The 12,230-nt window shown below is 49.1% G+C and overlaps 1 protein-coding gene across 1 annotated transcript; it reads left to right on the forward strand.

The window, feature by feature from the left end:
* The first annotated feature begins 9,148 nt into the window (after positions 1-9,148).
* Positions 9,149-10,495, forward strand: ABHD16B (abhydrolase domain containing 16B). Its single transcript, XM_030533611.1, has one exon. The coding sequence runs from the start codon at positions 9,149-9,151 to the stop codon at positions 10,493-10,495; it is 1,347 nt and encodes a 448-aa protein (XP_030389471.1).
* The last annotated feature ends 1,735 nt before the right edge of the window (positions 10,496-12,230 follow it).

Raw genomic sequence — 12,230 nt, forward strand, 5'->3', positions numbered from 1 at the left:
ACCCTCTCCCTACACCATCCCATTTATAATGGAAATGCCAATGGAACCTTAATTGCAGCTGACACTGCAGAGCCCGGCAGCAATGGCAGAGACTACACCTGCGCTCCCTGGGGATGGCTTTGAAGAGCTGTGGCTGTCACTATTCATATATCCCAGCAAACCTGGGCGATAGCTGCATTTACTTCCATCAGACTGCCTGGCAGACCATACAGACTGGAGGAAGCAGATAGGATTCAGACAGCTTAGAGCTGATTAGCAGACAGGGTTTTCCCAAGAGGCAGATGGTGCTGGATGGCTCCAAAGGTGAGGTGAGCTGGATGGGGGAGAAGGCCGGAGACCAACCATTGCTCTAGACCAAAAAAGAGGGGGGGGAAAAAAAGAGAGAGAGAGAGAGGAAATGGATTTAAATCGAACAAGTTCTACAACAGGACATGCAAATGATGGTTTATAGGGCATTTCCCTGAACCTCCTGTAGTGGGTGCAGATGTTTTGATACCTGGAGGACCTCCAGACGCTAAGGGTCACATTTCAAAACAGCCTAAAAGTGACGTAGCACTAACTTCCTAGTGCCTAGGGCCAGGTTTTCAAAGATAGTTAGATTCAGACAGGTGCCCTGAGGGAGTTTCAAAAGCACCTTGAGGCCTAACTCTAACTGATTTCAACAGCATCTTTAGGTTCCCTAAATTCTTTTGAAAATCTGACCCTAAATCACTTCTGGAAACGTGACACAGGCTCCTAAATCTTCCAGGTGTTTCTGAAAATTTTACCCTATTTACCATATTAGGCCAAATTTCCAAACAGGCTTCATTTGGCCTCGATTTTTGCACTCCCAGCCACTGATGATACAGCACATGCGCGTCATTCCTGCGCAGAATTAGAGGACCTGGTCTGAAAATGTGGTCATGGGTTCTCCGACTCTCATACCATGACTCAAATTCAGCTGCTTACCACCTGAATTCATCAGATGCTCCCCGTAATCGCTGCGGCAGTGCCTGACCCAGTGGCTTCTGGTACCTGAGACTGGCCAGGGACAAATCAGCTGCAGATCTCAAAGAGCTTTACAACAATGAGCATCACCCCCATTTTATAGAGGCACGGGGAAATGAGTCATATGCCCAAAATAACATAGCTTGTGGGGGTAAAGTCAAGACTAGCACTCAGCCTCCCCATCTGATGGCCTAGCTGCAGAGTCACACTGCTTTGGGTTTATGAGTCTATCATTTATTTCAATAGCATATAGAGGCTCCCACCAAAAGCAGGGCCCTTTCTGTGCTAGGTGAGAACCAGTCCCTGCTCCTGGAGCCGATGGTTTTACTAGACAAGACAGACCAAGGGTGGGAAAAGGGAAATGTTATTGTCCTCTCCCTGTTTTACAGGCATGGGGAACTGAGCCCCAGGACTGAAAGACATTTAGGCCTGAAAATGAGTCACATTTTCAAAAACATGGGAGGCCCTGTAGAAAACCCAGTCCTAACAGTGGGTACGGAGTACTTGGAAACTTGGTCCCATGTGACTTGCCCAAGGGAGGCTGGGTCTGAGCCAGAAATTGACTCCAGCTGTCCCATAGCTCAGGCCCATATCTTGACCCTGCCACCATCCTTTTTCCTTTTTCACATTCTTAAGTTTAACTGGTTTTAGTTTCTCCTGCCTGCCACTCTCTGTGTCCCCCTGCTCCCTGGCCTCGCAGGAGCCATGCGGCTGGGGAAGAACGGTCAGTCCAGGATGGTTTACATTTTATTTTTTCCTGTAGCGAGAGGTAACTCGGCTCATTCCTTTAGGAAAACATGTTTTTGTTGCACGCGAAGTAATTTCTCCAGGGGGAGAAACAAGGGCTGGTGATAAAGCTCTAAAGATTTCAGGAAACCCCAGCCAGCCTCCGTTCCCAGCCCCGTCCCTGGGGAGAATCACTCAAAGCACCGGTGTTTTCTTACATCATTTCACTAAGTAACAGTGACCTCAGTGACCTCTCTGGGTCCAATCTCAAAGAATGATTTGGGGGCACCCAGTACCATGTTCAGGCCTGGGAACAGGGTTTAGGGGAGACCTCCCCTCCCTTCCCCTCCCCATTGAACTCTTGTTTCTTTACTTTTTTAGGTCAGATCTCTCATTTTCCTGCTAACTTCCCATCCCACTCCCTTCCCAGCTGTCATGGTGAGCCCTGCTGACCCTTCCCTCTCCCTTTCTCTTTTGCCCCCATCAATTATCCCTCCCTCCCCCTGATGAATTTGATCCACCCATTGGCTTTTTACCCTTTGATCCCATTTTGCTCTGTTCCCCTCCTGGCCTGGTCACCCTCACAGCTTCTCAAATGATGCCCCCCCCTTCTGTAGTTAGACAGACTTCCGTGCTTTGCTTTGCTCCAGGGAAGCTCTTCCTGGTCCCAGCAGCTGCCCCTCTGTGGAGGTGGAAGGCTCCCAAATGTGGCAGGATGGACACGGATGTGTGGAGATCGTGCGGAGGGGTTCCCCAAGCCATTCGCTCTGTGGATATACTTCTGCTCACAGCTGCCTAGGGACATGGCAGAGAGGGGTGAGGGGAAGTTGCTAGTGGATCCACTGCCATAACCTCCTGCCCAGGCCACAGCTACTATTTCAGCCCATACCTGCGGTGGTAACAGAGCAGCTGTCTTGTTATTAATTATTATTATTTATTATTTGTATTATTGTAGAACCCAGGAGTTCTAGTCATGGACCAGGGCCCTATCAGTGCTAGGGGCTGTAGAAAAGTGTCCAGTGCTATGCTGTGGGGGGATTCCTTCCTAGGCCCAGCCCATCTGTTCAAAGCCGGTTGGCACAGGGGCGCGGAGGGGACAGCAACATTTGTCCCTGTATTTTCATCATGCTTTGAGGGCAGAGGCTCCAGGGTTGACATTAGGCCACCAACCTTCCATTCTGTGAGAGAAATACTTTGATGCTTAGTTGCTCAGTGGCACCACCCCACTGGTGTCGGTGAGGGAGGTTGTGGGTGGAGCTGTGAATGGGATATGACCCAGCATGCTCCTGGCCTGTGCCTTGGGAGCCCCCCCCCAGACTGCGGCCTGCAGCTCAGACACCAGCATTCAAACACAGCCTGGGTTCAGCCTTTGAAAGGGAGAGTTCTTCTGTTTGGTTACTTTACCCTTAACCTACAAACTGTGAAGTAAAAACAATTCCCAGGTCTGGACAGTGACGTTTGTGAAATTCCTCAGGTTGGAGGAGGGAAGCGACACAAAAGTCTCAAAGCTGGGGAGAGCGGTAAGTAGCATCCACGCCTATATAGATTGTATAGAATTTGCGTGGATGTATGTGCACCATCACCATCTACTGGAGGGAATTAGAACTGCTCAGCGGTGTGTCATAGTCCCTATACTGTTAACAGATAATGAATGTTCTCCTTTCACTCAAGGTTGCTATGTCTCTTCAGCAGGAAGATCTGAATTCTGTTCCTGGTGATGCCATGACTATGGTGTGCAGTGAAGTACCAACTGTGAATTCCTTTGGAGGCATATTTCAGAGTGGTAGCTGTGTTAGTCTGTATCAGCAAAAAGAACAGGAGTACTTGTGGCACCTTAGAGACTAACAAATTTATTTGGGCATAAGCTTTCGTGGGTTAAAACCCACTTCATCGGATGCATGGAGTGGAAAATACAGTAGGAAGATATATAGATACACAGAGAACATGAAAACATGAGGGTTGCCATACCAACTCTGAGACAAATCAATTAAGGTGGGTTATTAGCAGCAGGAGCAAAAAAACTTTTGTAGTGATAATCAGGATGGCCCATTTCAAAGAGTTGACAAGAAGGTGTGAGCTCAGCCCCAGGCCCCGCCCTCAGTCCATCTCTTCCCCCAAGTCTGCACACTCACCTCGCCGGAGTCGGCGCCTATGTTTGGAGGTCAGGAAATTGTTACAGTATTCACAAGCCTGGCAGGATTCTATTTAAACCAGCCAATTTCTATGTCAACCTCCCTTTGAAAACTGATGGAAAAAAATACCCCATGGCTATGAATGGAAATGCGCAGCCATCAAATGGGTAAAACCATTGAAAGGCTGCAAAACAAAGTAAACTAAATCAGGAGGAGCGCAACCCCCAGACAGGGGATAGGAGTAGGACACAGGAGAGCTATGAGCAGATAGGCTGGTGACAGAGAGAGGGGCCGACAGACGCTTTTTCCAGCAGAAGCAGTCTTGTTTGCAGCTGAGAACCACTGAAAAATTTGTCTTGGACACAGGGCTAAAAATAGTTGTGATAATCAAGGAGAAATTAGGGCCAACACCTGCAAAGTTGGCAGACTAAAGTTAGACTCCTGAATTGCCCGTCAATAAAGGTGGCCTGGTTTTCTGAGGTACAGGAGCACCTGCTGAGGGGAGGAGCCTCTATCTGGTTTTTGGAGGCTGACTTCAGGTGCCCTGATTTGAAAGTACCCCTCATGAGCGCCAATATTATCCACGACAAATGAAATAAGAACAGAATCCTGCCAAGGGCTGGTAGTTAGCAAAGGAAAACAAGCTACTGAAAAATCCCCTGGGGCTGGGAAAACACAGGCCCGTGCTGGAAGTTATTGAATCTTTCCATGGAAGAGATGGTTTCACTGAGGGAACTTCCCCTGCTTCTGGCTGTTCCCCAGGGAGGTGTGAGGGTGGTTTTTGGTGTCTTCCTTGAGCATGATTTGGAATGAGTGTGAGGTCTCAGTAGGGCCCTGCATATTCGGGGCAATGCAGGTGCCTCTGAACCTGGGGATACTGCATTTGCATGAGTCACAAACTGGAGATCTGATAGAAACTGGGCAAGACCCAGTCGCCTGCTGCACAGAGACATCCCTCTTAGGGAGCCAGTAACCCACAAATCCTGCTGCAGGAAGGTTTGCCATGTTTCACCTGACCTCGGACACTGGAGCTACACTTTGTTTTATAGCCCCCTGTCCCTCCCAGTGTACCCCTTTGCAACCCAGTGGAATCGCAAGGGTCCCCATCAATGGTCCCCTACAATTATTCCCCATCCCCCCATGAGGACCCGTGTCTCAGGCAATACTGTCTGATGGAGGAAGCTGTAAGCCACCCTGTGTCGGCTCAGGGTTAGCTCCTTCCCTCCCTCGTCGTTCTGGGCCCACTTGATGATCCTGCTCTTCCCCCATGCTGGGTGTGCTGAAAGAGGAACCGTGACCCCCAGCTGTCTCCCTAGTGGGTCTTGGGGTTATTTTAGGTTTTGAGAAAAGAGGAAGATTGCGTCTGGTGAGCGGCTGTTTTGAGGAGTAGGAAGGCGATACCCTTGCAGTGGAGTGGTGAGGGGTGTCAGAAGGTCTGAGAAAGAGGAACGCCTCTTGCAGTCACAGAGGCACTTCCCTCTTGGCTTCTGCCTGAAAGGTACAGAGGCTACAGCCTCCTGGCATGAAGCAGAGAGAAGTTCGGGTGCTAAACAAAGAAAAGAGGATCTGGCTCACCTGACGCATAAGTGGGGTTTTCCAGCCAGTAAAACCTGTGACTTCCCAATAGATCCAGCTCGTGTCATCTCTGCTCAGTGTGAAGGCTCTTGACCCAGGGTGACACAATGATATAAGCATCAGGCAAGAAATGCCTAGAACCTTTAGCATCTCTGGTTGAATGCCAAGTATGAGTCTCTCCCTCCTCCAAAGGGAATTAAATTGAGTACCAGGCTGGATGAGCAATTAAAAACCCAGTTCCTGTTTGTTCACTGTGACTTTTAAAGACATCAAGGTTTTGAAGAGTGGGATTTTCTCCCATGTCCTTGGGCAAAATGTTTCCTCCCCCTCCTAGCATGCTGTGTGCTGCCTGCTACCCGCCACCCCAGAGAGGGCTGCATTCCAGGGGCACTTCCTGAACATAGTCTAGTATAGCATAGTATAACAATGTCTAGTATAGTGAATGCTTACGGGAAGAGGGTAGGTTTAGAAGAGAAAATAAGGAAAGAGCAAGTAAAAAATCACTTAGAAAAGTTAGATGCCTGCAAGTCACCAGGGCCTGATGAAATGCATCCTAGAATACTCAAGGAGTTAATGGAAGAGGTATCTGAGCCTCTAGCTATTATCTTTGGGAAATCATGGGAGATGGGGGAGATTCCAGAAGACTGGAAGGGGGCAAATATAGTGCCCATCTATAAAAAGGGAAATAAAAACAGCCCAGGAAACTACAGACCAGTTAGTTTAACTTCTGTGCCAGGGAAGATAATGGAGCAGGTAATCAAAGAAATCATCTGCAAACACTTGGAAGGTGGTAAGGTGATAGGGAATAGCCAGCATGGATTTGTAAAGAACAAATCGTGTCAAACTAATCTGATAGCGTTCTTTGATAGGATAACGAGCCTTGTGGATAAGGAAGAAGCAGTGGATGTGATATACCTAGACTTTAGTAAGGCATTTGATACAGTCTCGCATGATATTCTTATAGATAAGCTAGGAAAGTACAATTTAGATGGGGCTACTATAAGGTGGGTGCATAACTGGCTGGATAACCTACTCGGAGAGTAGTTGTTAATGGCTCCCAATCCTGCTGGAAAGGTATAACAAGTGGGGTTCCGCAGGGGTCTGTTTTGGGACCGGTTCTGTTCAATATCTTCATCAACAATTTAGATGTTGGCATAGAAAGTACGCTTATTAAGTTTGCGGATGATACCAAACTGGGAGGGATTGCTCTGCTCTGGAGCACAGGGTCAAAATTCAAAATGATCTGGACAAGTTGGAGAAATGGTCTGAGGTAAACAGGATGAAGTTCAATAAAGATAAATGCAAAGTGCTCCACTTAGGAAGGAACAATCAGTTTCACACATACAGAATGGGAAGAGACTGTCTAGGAAGGAGTATGGCAGAAAGAGATCTAGGGGTCATAGTGGACCACAAGCTTAATATGAGTCAACAGTGTGATACTGTTGCAAAAAAAGCAAACATGATTCTGGGATGCATTAACAGGTGTGTTGTAAACAAGACACGAGAAGTCATTCTTCCGCTTTACTCTGCGCTGGTTAGGCCTCAACTGGAGTATTGTGTCCAGTTCTGGGCACCGCATTTCAAGAAAGATGTGGAGAAATTGGAGAGGGTCCAGAGAAGAGCAACAAGAATGATTAAAGGTCTTGAGAACATGACCTATGAAGGAAGGCTGAAGGAATTGGGTTTGTTTAGTTTGGAAAAGAGAAGACTGAGAGGGGACATGATAGCAGTTTTCAGGTATCTAAAAGGGTGTCATCAGGAGGAGGGAGAAAACTTATTCACCTTAGCCTCCAATGATAGAACAAGAAGCAATGGGCTTAAACTGCAGCAAGGGAGATTTAGGTTGGACATTAGGAAAAAGTTCCTAACTGTCAGGGTAGTTAAACACTGGAATAGATTGCCTAGGGAAGTTGTGGAATCTCCATCGCTGGAGATATTTAAGAGTAGGTTAGATAAATGTCTATCAGGGATGGTCTAGACAGTATTTGGTCCTGCCATGAGGGCAGGGGACTGGACTCGATGACCTCTCGAGGTCCCTTCCAGTCCTAGAGTCTATGAGTCTATAGGGCCTGATCTTGAGAGATGCCAAGCGTTGATTCCAGTAGGAATTGGGGGTGATCCGTATATCTGAGGATCATGCTCTTTATCTGAGCACAAAAAACAAGGCAATTTCAAAAAGTGATGCTTTCTTTTCTTTTCTTGTCTTTTGACATCACAGCAGCAGGCACCCAAGCAGCTATGAGGAGCGGGGAACAATAAACGTGTTTTAAAAATCCATTTTTAACTTTACTTCTGTTTTCCTGTTGAGTCTAATAATGCCTTCCTTACTGATGCACAGAGGTACATGGGGTTCTGTGCAGCAGCATTACATAGGTTACAGAAGGTGAATGCTCTCTTACACTCGACGGGGTTATTGGAGATCAAAGAAAGGGGTATGGTTTGTAAATATAATGGGCTTCTTTTGTCATTAAAACTGTCTCTCATCTGCCAGGGATGTGCCAGGAGCGGCTGTTCGGAAGTGAGGGGCAGTTTTGCATTTTGTTGTGATAGATAGATAGATAGATAGATAGATAGATAGATAGATAGACAAAGGGGGTGTATAGGGATAGATAGATCGATAAAGGGGGTGTACAGGGATAGATAGATAGATAAAGGGGATGTGTAGGAATAGATAGATAGATACATAGATAGATAAAGGGGGTGTATAGGGATAGATAGATAGATACATAGATAGATAAAGGGGGTGTATAGGGATAGATAGATAGATACATAGATAGATAAAGGGGGTGTATAGGGATAGATAGATAGATAGATAGATAGATAGATAGATAGATAGATAGATAGATAGATAGATAGATAAAGGGGGTGCATAGGGATAGATAGATAGATAAAGAGGGTGTCTAGGGATAGATAGATAAAGGGGGTATATAGGGATAGATAGATAGATAGATAGATAGATAGATAGATAGATAGATAGATAGATAGATAGATAGAGGGGGTATGTAAGGATAGATAGATAGATAAAGGGGGTGTATAGGAATAGATAGATAAAGGGGGTGTATAGGAATAGATAGATAGATAGATAGATAGATAGATAGATAAAGAGGGTGTCTAGGGATAGATAGATAAAGGGGGTATATAGGGATAGATAGATAGATAGATAGATAGAGGGGGTATGTAAGGATAGATAGATAGATAAAGGGGGTGTATAGGAATAGATAGATAGATAGATAGATAGATAGATAGATAAAGGGGGTGTATAGGAATAGATAGATAGATAGATAATCTCCTGTATAGTAACTCTCGTGTAACCACACCCCACATGGTAGCTCCTTTAGAAGACATCTAGTGGTGCTCAGTGAAAACTGCAGCCTGGTTTGCCTGTTGCTAGCTGACCCTAGCACTCATTGAAGAGCTTGCTCATAATGGAGACTGACCCCACTCATTGTTACGCTGCCTTGATTACCTGGCCTGTGGAGACCCTGGAGGAAGTGCCCTGTGCATTTCTCAGGGACATTGCTGGGCTTACATCAGCTTAAAGGGGCACGTCATGGCGGAAGGGTTGTAACCCAGCTAATTAACCTGAAGCTGCCGCTGACATCTGCTGGGGAACCTCTCCAATGGAGGCCCTTGGCAGCAACTTGTCCTGTGATTTCCAGCTTTCTTGGAGTGCCTCTCCTTATGCCCTTTCTATTTCCTTCTTGCATGAATGAGGTCCTCAGCTCCCCATGTGCATTATATGCTTCACTAAAGCTCTTGGCCACGTGTTTAAAACATATTTGATGGCCAGTTACAACTTTGAGTTCAGGAACTGGCCCGTGGACTTCCGATGGGATGAGGCAGGCAGCAAGGATAGCAGCCCTGGCCACCGGGCTGCGTCCCAGACCACAGCCAGAAAGGGTCTGCTGAAATCAGCTCCGCACGGAGGGCCTAGGACTACCCAGTGTAACTACCTCCACAAGATGAAGCAGTTGCCTCGCCAGCTGGTCTGTTATATGGTGGCTCACTCCTTAGGCCGGTGGCTGCTTTACCCAGGCTCCCTGTACCTCATGCAGAAAGTCCTGCTGCCTTTACTGGTGAAGGGGCAGGCTCGCCTGCTGGAGGAGTTTCACGGGAAGCGGGCCAAGCTGGTGGCTCGTGATGGGAACGAGATCGACACCATGTTTATGGACAGGAGAAAGAGCTCAGGGATGGAGGAGGAGCAGCGAGGGAAGCAGCTGGTGATCTGCTGCGAGGGGAATGTTGGTTTCTATGAAGTGGGGTGTCTCTCTACCCCACTGGAGGCTGGCTACTCGGCCCTGGGGTGGAACCACCCTGGCTATGCTGGGAGCACGGGCCTGCCCTTCCCACAAAATGACGCCAACGCTGTAGATGTGGTGATCCAGTATGCCATCTGCCGCCTGGGTTTCCAGGTGCAAGACATCATCCTCTATGGCTGGTCCCTGGGGGGCTACACAGCCACCTGGGCTGCCAAGACCTACCCAGAGCTAGGGGCCCTAGTGCTGGATGCCACCTTTGATGACCTGCTCCCCCTGGCCCTAAAGGTCATGCCCAAGAGCTGGAACAAGCTGGTGGTCCAGACGGTGCGACAGCATTTCAACCTCAATGTGGCCGAGCAGCTCTGCAGCTACCCAGGGCCGGTGCTGCTGATCCGGAGGACTGAGGATGAAGTCACCACCACCCGCATCAGCACCGCGGACCAGCTCGCTGACATCAGGTCCAACAGAGGCAATGAGCTGCTCCTGCAGCTGCTGAAGTACCGCTACCCCGAGGTCATATCCTGGGAAGGGGAGGCGGCCATCCATCACTGGCTGGGAGCCTCCAACCCGAGGCAGGAAGAGGCCGTCTGCAGACGCTTCAAGGTGGATGATGACTGGTGTGTCAGCAAGTTGCAAGGCTACAAATCCCATCTCGGAGGTGAAGACAGCTTCCCCTGGAGGGTCGGGAAGGATGTGACCCCCAGGAGAAGGCAGCAGCTGGCCTTGTTTCTGGCCAGGAAGCACATGAAGAATGTGGAGGCCACACACTGGTCTCTCTTACTGCCCAATGAGTTCCAGATGCCCTGGAAGCTGTAGCTGTGGAGTGGTGGGGAGATTATCCCAAGAGAGAGAAAGGCAGAGGCCAGGATTTAACAAGCCTGGTTTCCCTCTTCAATATGCTCATTGTGTGTGTTTCCAATCATTCCCAGCTGAGCGTCCAGTAAAGGTGAAATGACAAGCTCTGCAGGCTTCGAGGGGCTTTATTTCACCCGGGGGCAGTGGATGGATGCAAAATAAAGTGGGTCAAAGATTACACAACATGGAAAATGATTAGCAAATAGTAGCAGGTCTCTAGGAACGTGTCACAGGCCGGGGAGGAGAAGCTGACTGATTTTTCACCCTGTCCACCTACCCACCTTGTCCACTTCCCGCCCTCTCAGCTGCTGCCCTGCGGCAGAGCGTTGTTGAGCATGGAGCTGTGACTCATAGACCTGAGAGGTGGGATTGTGACATCACTGTGCTAAGTCGTGGGACTGGGACAGCAGCGGTGAATTACCCCACCCACTCTGTCATCCATCTGCCATTCTCCTGCGGGGCCCTTCTCCCAGTGGGCATATGGGCTCCTGGGAGTGGGACAGCAGAGATACATCATCATCCCGCCTTTCTTCTTCTCCCTGCCTTCTCATTTGCATGCTGCAATCTCATTGGGTGAGTCAACAGACGCTGCAGGTGGACCAGCTCTGGCGCTTAGACATAGATCACAAGGTGTGAGAGGTCTACGCTGTATGGGACGCCCATCGTGGCTGGAATATTTCGCAGCTAATTGTTGCATTGCATTTGAAGCACCAGTCAACATTTACTATAGATGGGAAAGAGACGAGTTTGTCCTCACCTAGGGCCTGTCATTCGCTTAACCGCTCCTGCAGCATTGGTGTGGGACAGTGGGAGGTGTTTGCGGGTGGTGGGGGGTGGCAAGTTTTAAAGCCTTGATATGTGGGGTGAGTTTCAGTGCTCAGCACAGGGCTCTCGGCGAGAGGAGCAAGAGCGCTGATCTCAGGGGATTAGAGAATCTCTGTAGGGAGAGGAGTGGATGATCTCTCTGGGGAGAAATGGGGAGATCTTGGGCTCTCTAAGGAATGGGATGAAGGTCTCAGGGAGGTGGGGGGAGGATTTAGCTTTTTAACACCAGACAGGGTGACATCAAAAGTCACGTTTATGTTAAACTGCTCAGTATTGCTAGACATAACTGATGGGACACCCCAGGCACGACCAACACCCTGGCAGCCTCTGCAGGGCCTGAGGGAGGGGGTGAGTGTAGGAGGCACCTTATAGGAGCTGCTGCTGTCACAAAGGGCATGGTGAGTCTCCATGGGGGTTGGCTGGCCCTCAACGGGAGCCGGTGGCGTAGAGGCAGCTGGGTTGCCAGAGGGGAGAGCAGGGTGGACCGAGAGCAGCCTGCCACATCTTTGCCCTCACTGCAGGAATCTCGTGCTGCAGCCAGCGAGTGGGTACAGGCAGCGGGCAGCTCCTTGGAACCCACCAACCCATCTTGCTGCCTTTTCTGGGGGAGCAAAAGCTACTCATGTGGGGAATCACGCCCCTGCCCCCACTGGGCAGTAGCAGGCAGCTGCGGTTGCTTGCCCCGACCAGAAGCAGCCGATGTGGTAAGTGTCCAAGAGACTGGGGCTTTGGATGGAAGAGGGCAGGGACACTAGAGACCCATGGGTGGAGCAGAAGGGAAGCACCAGTGGAAGGCAGGGTAAAGAGAGTGTGACTTGGGTTGGAGAGGGCATTTGGGGTTCCTGGCTGGAGGGCAGGGTGCGAGGAAGTC

The sequence above is a fragment of the Gopherus evgoodei genome, chromosome 14 (assembly GCF_007399415.2).
Source record: "Gopherus evgoodei ecotype Sinaloan lineage chromosome 14, rGopEvg1_v1.p, whole genome shotgun sequence".
In the NCBI taxonomy this organism is placed as follows: domain Eukaryota; kingdom Metazoa; phylum Chordata; order Testudines; family Testudinidae; genus Gopherus; species Gopherus evgoodei.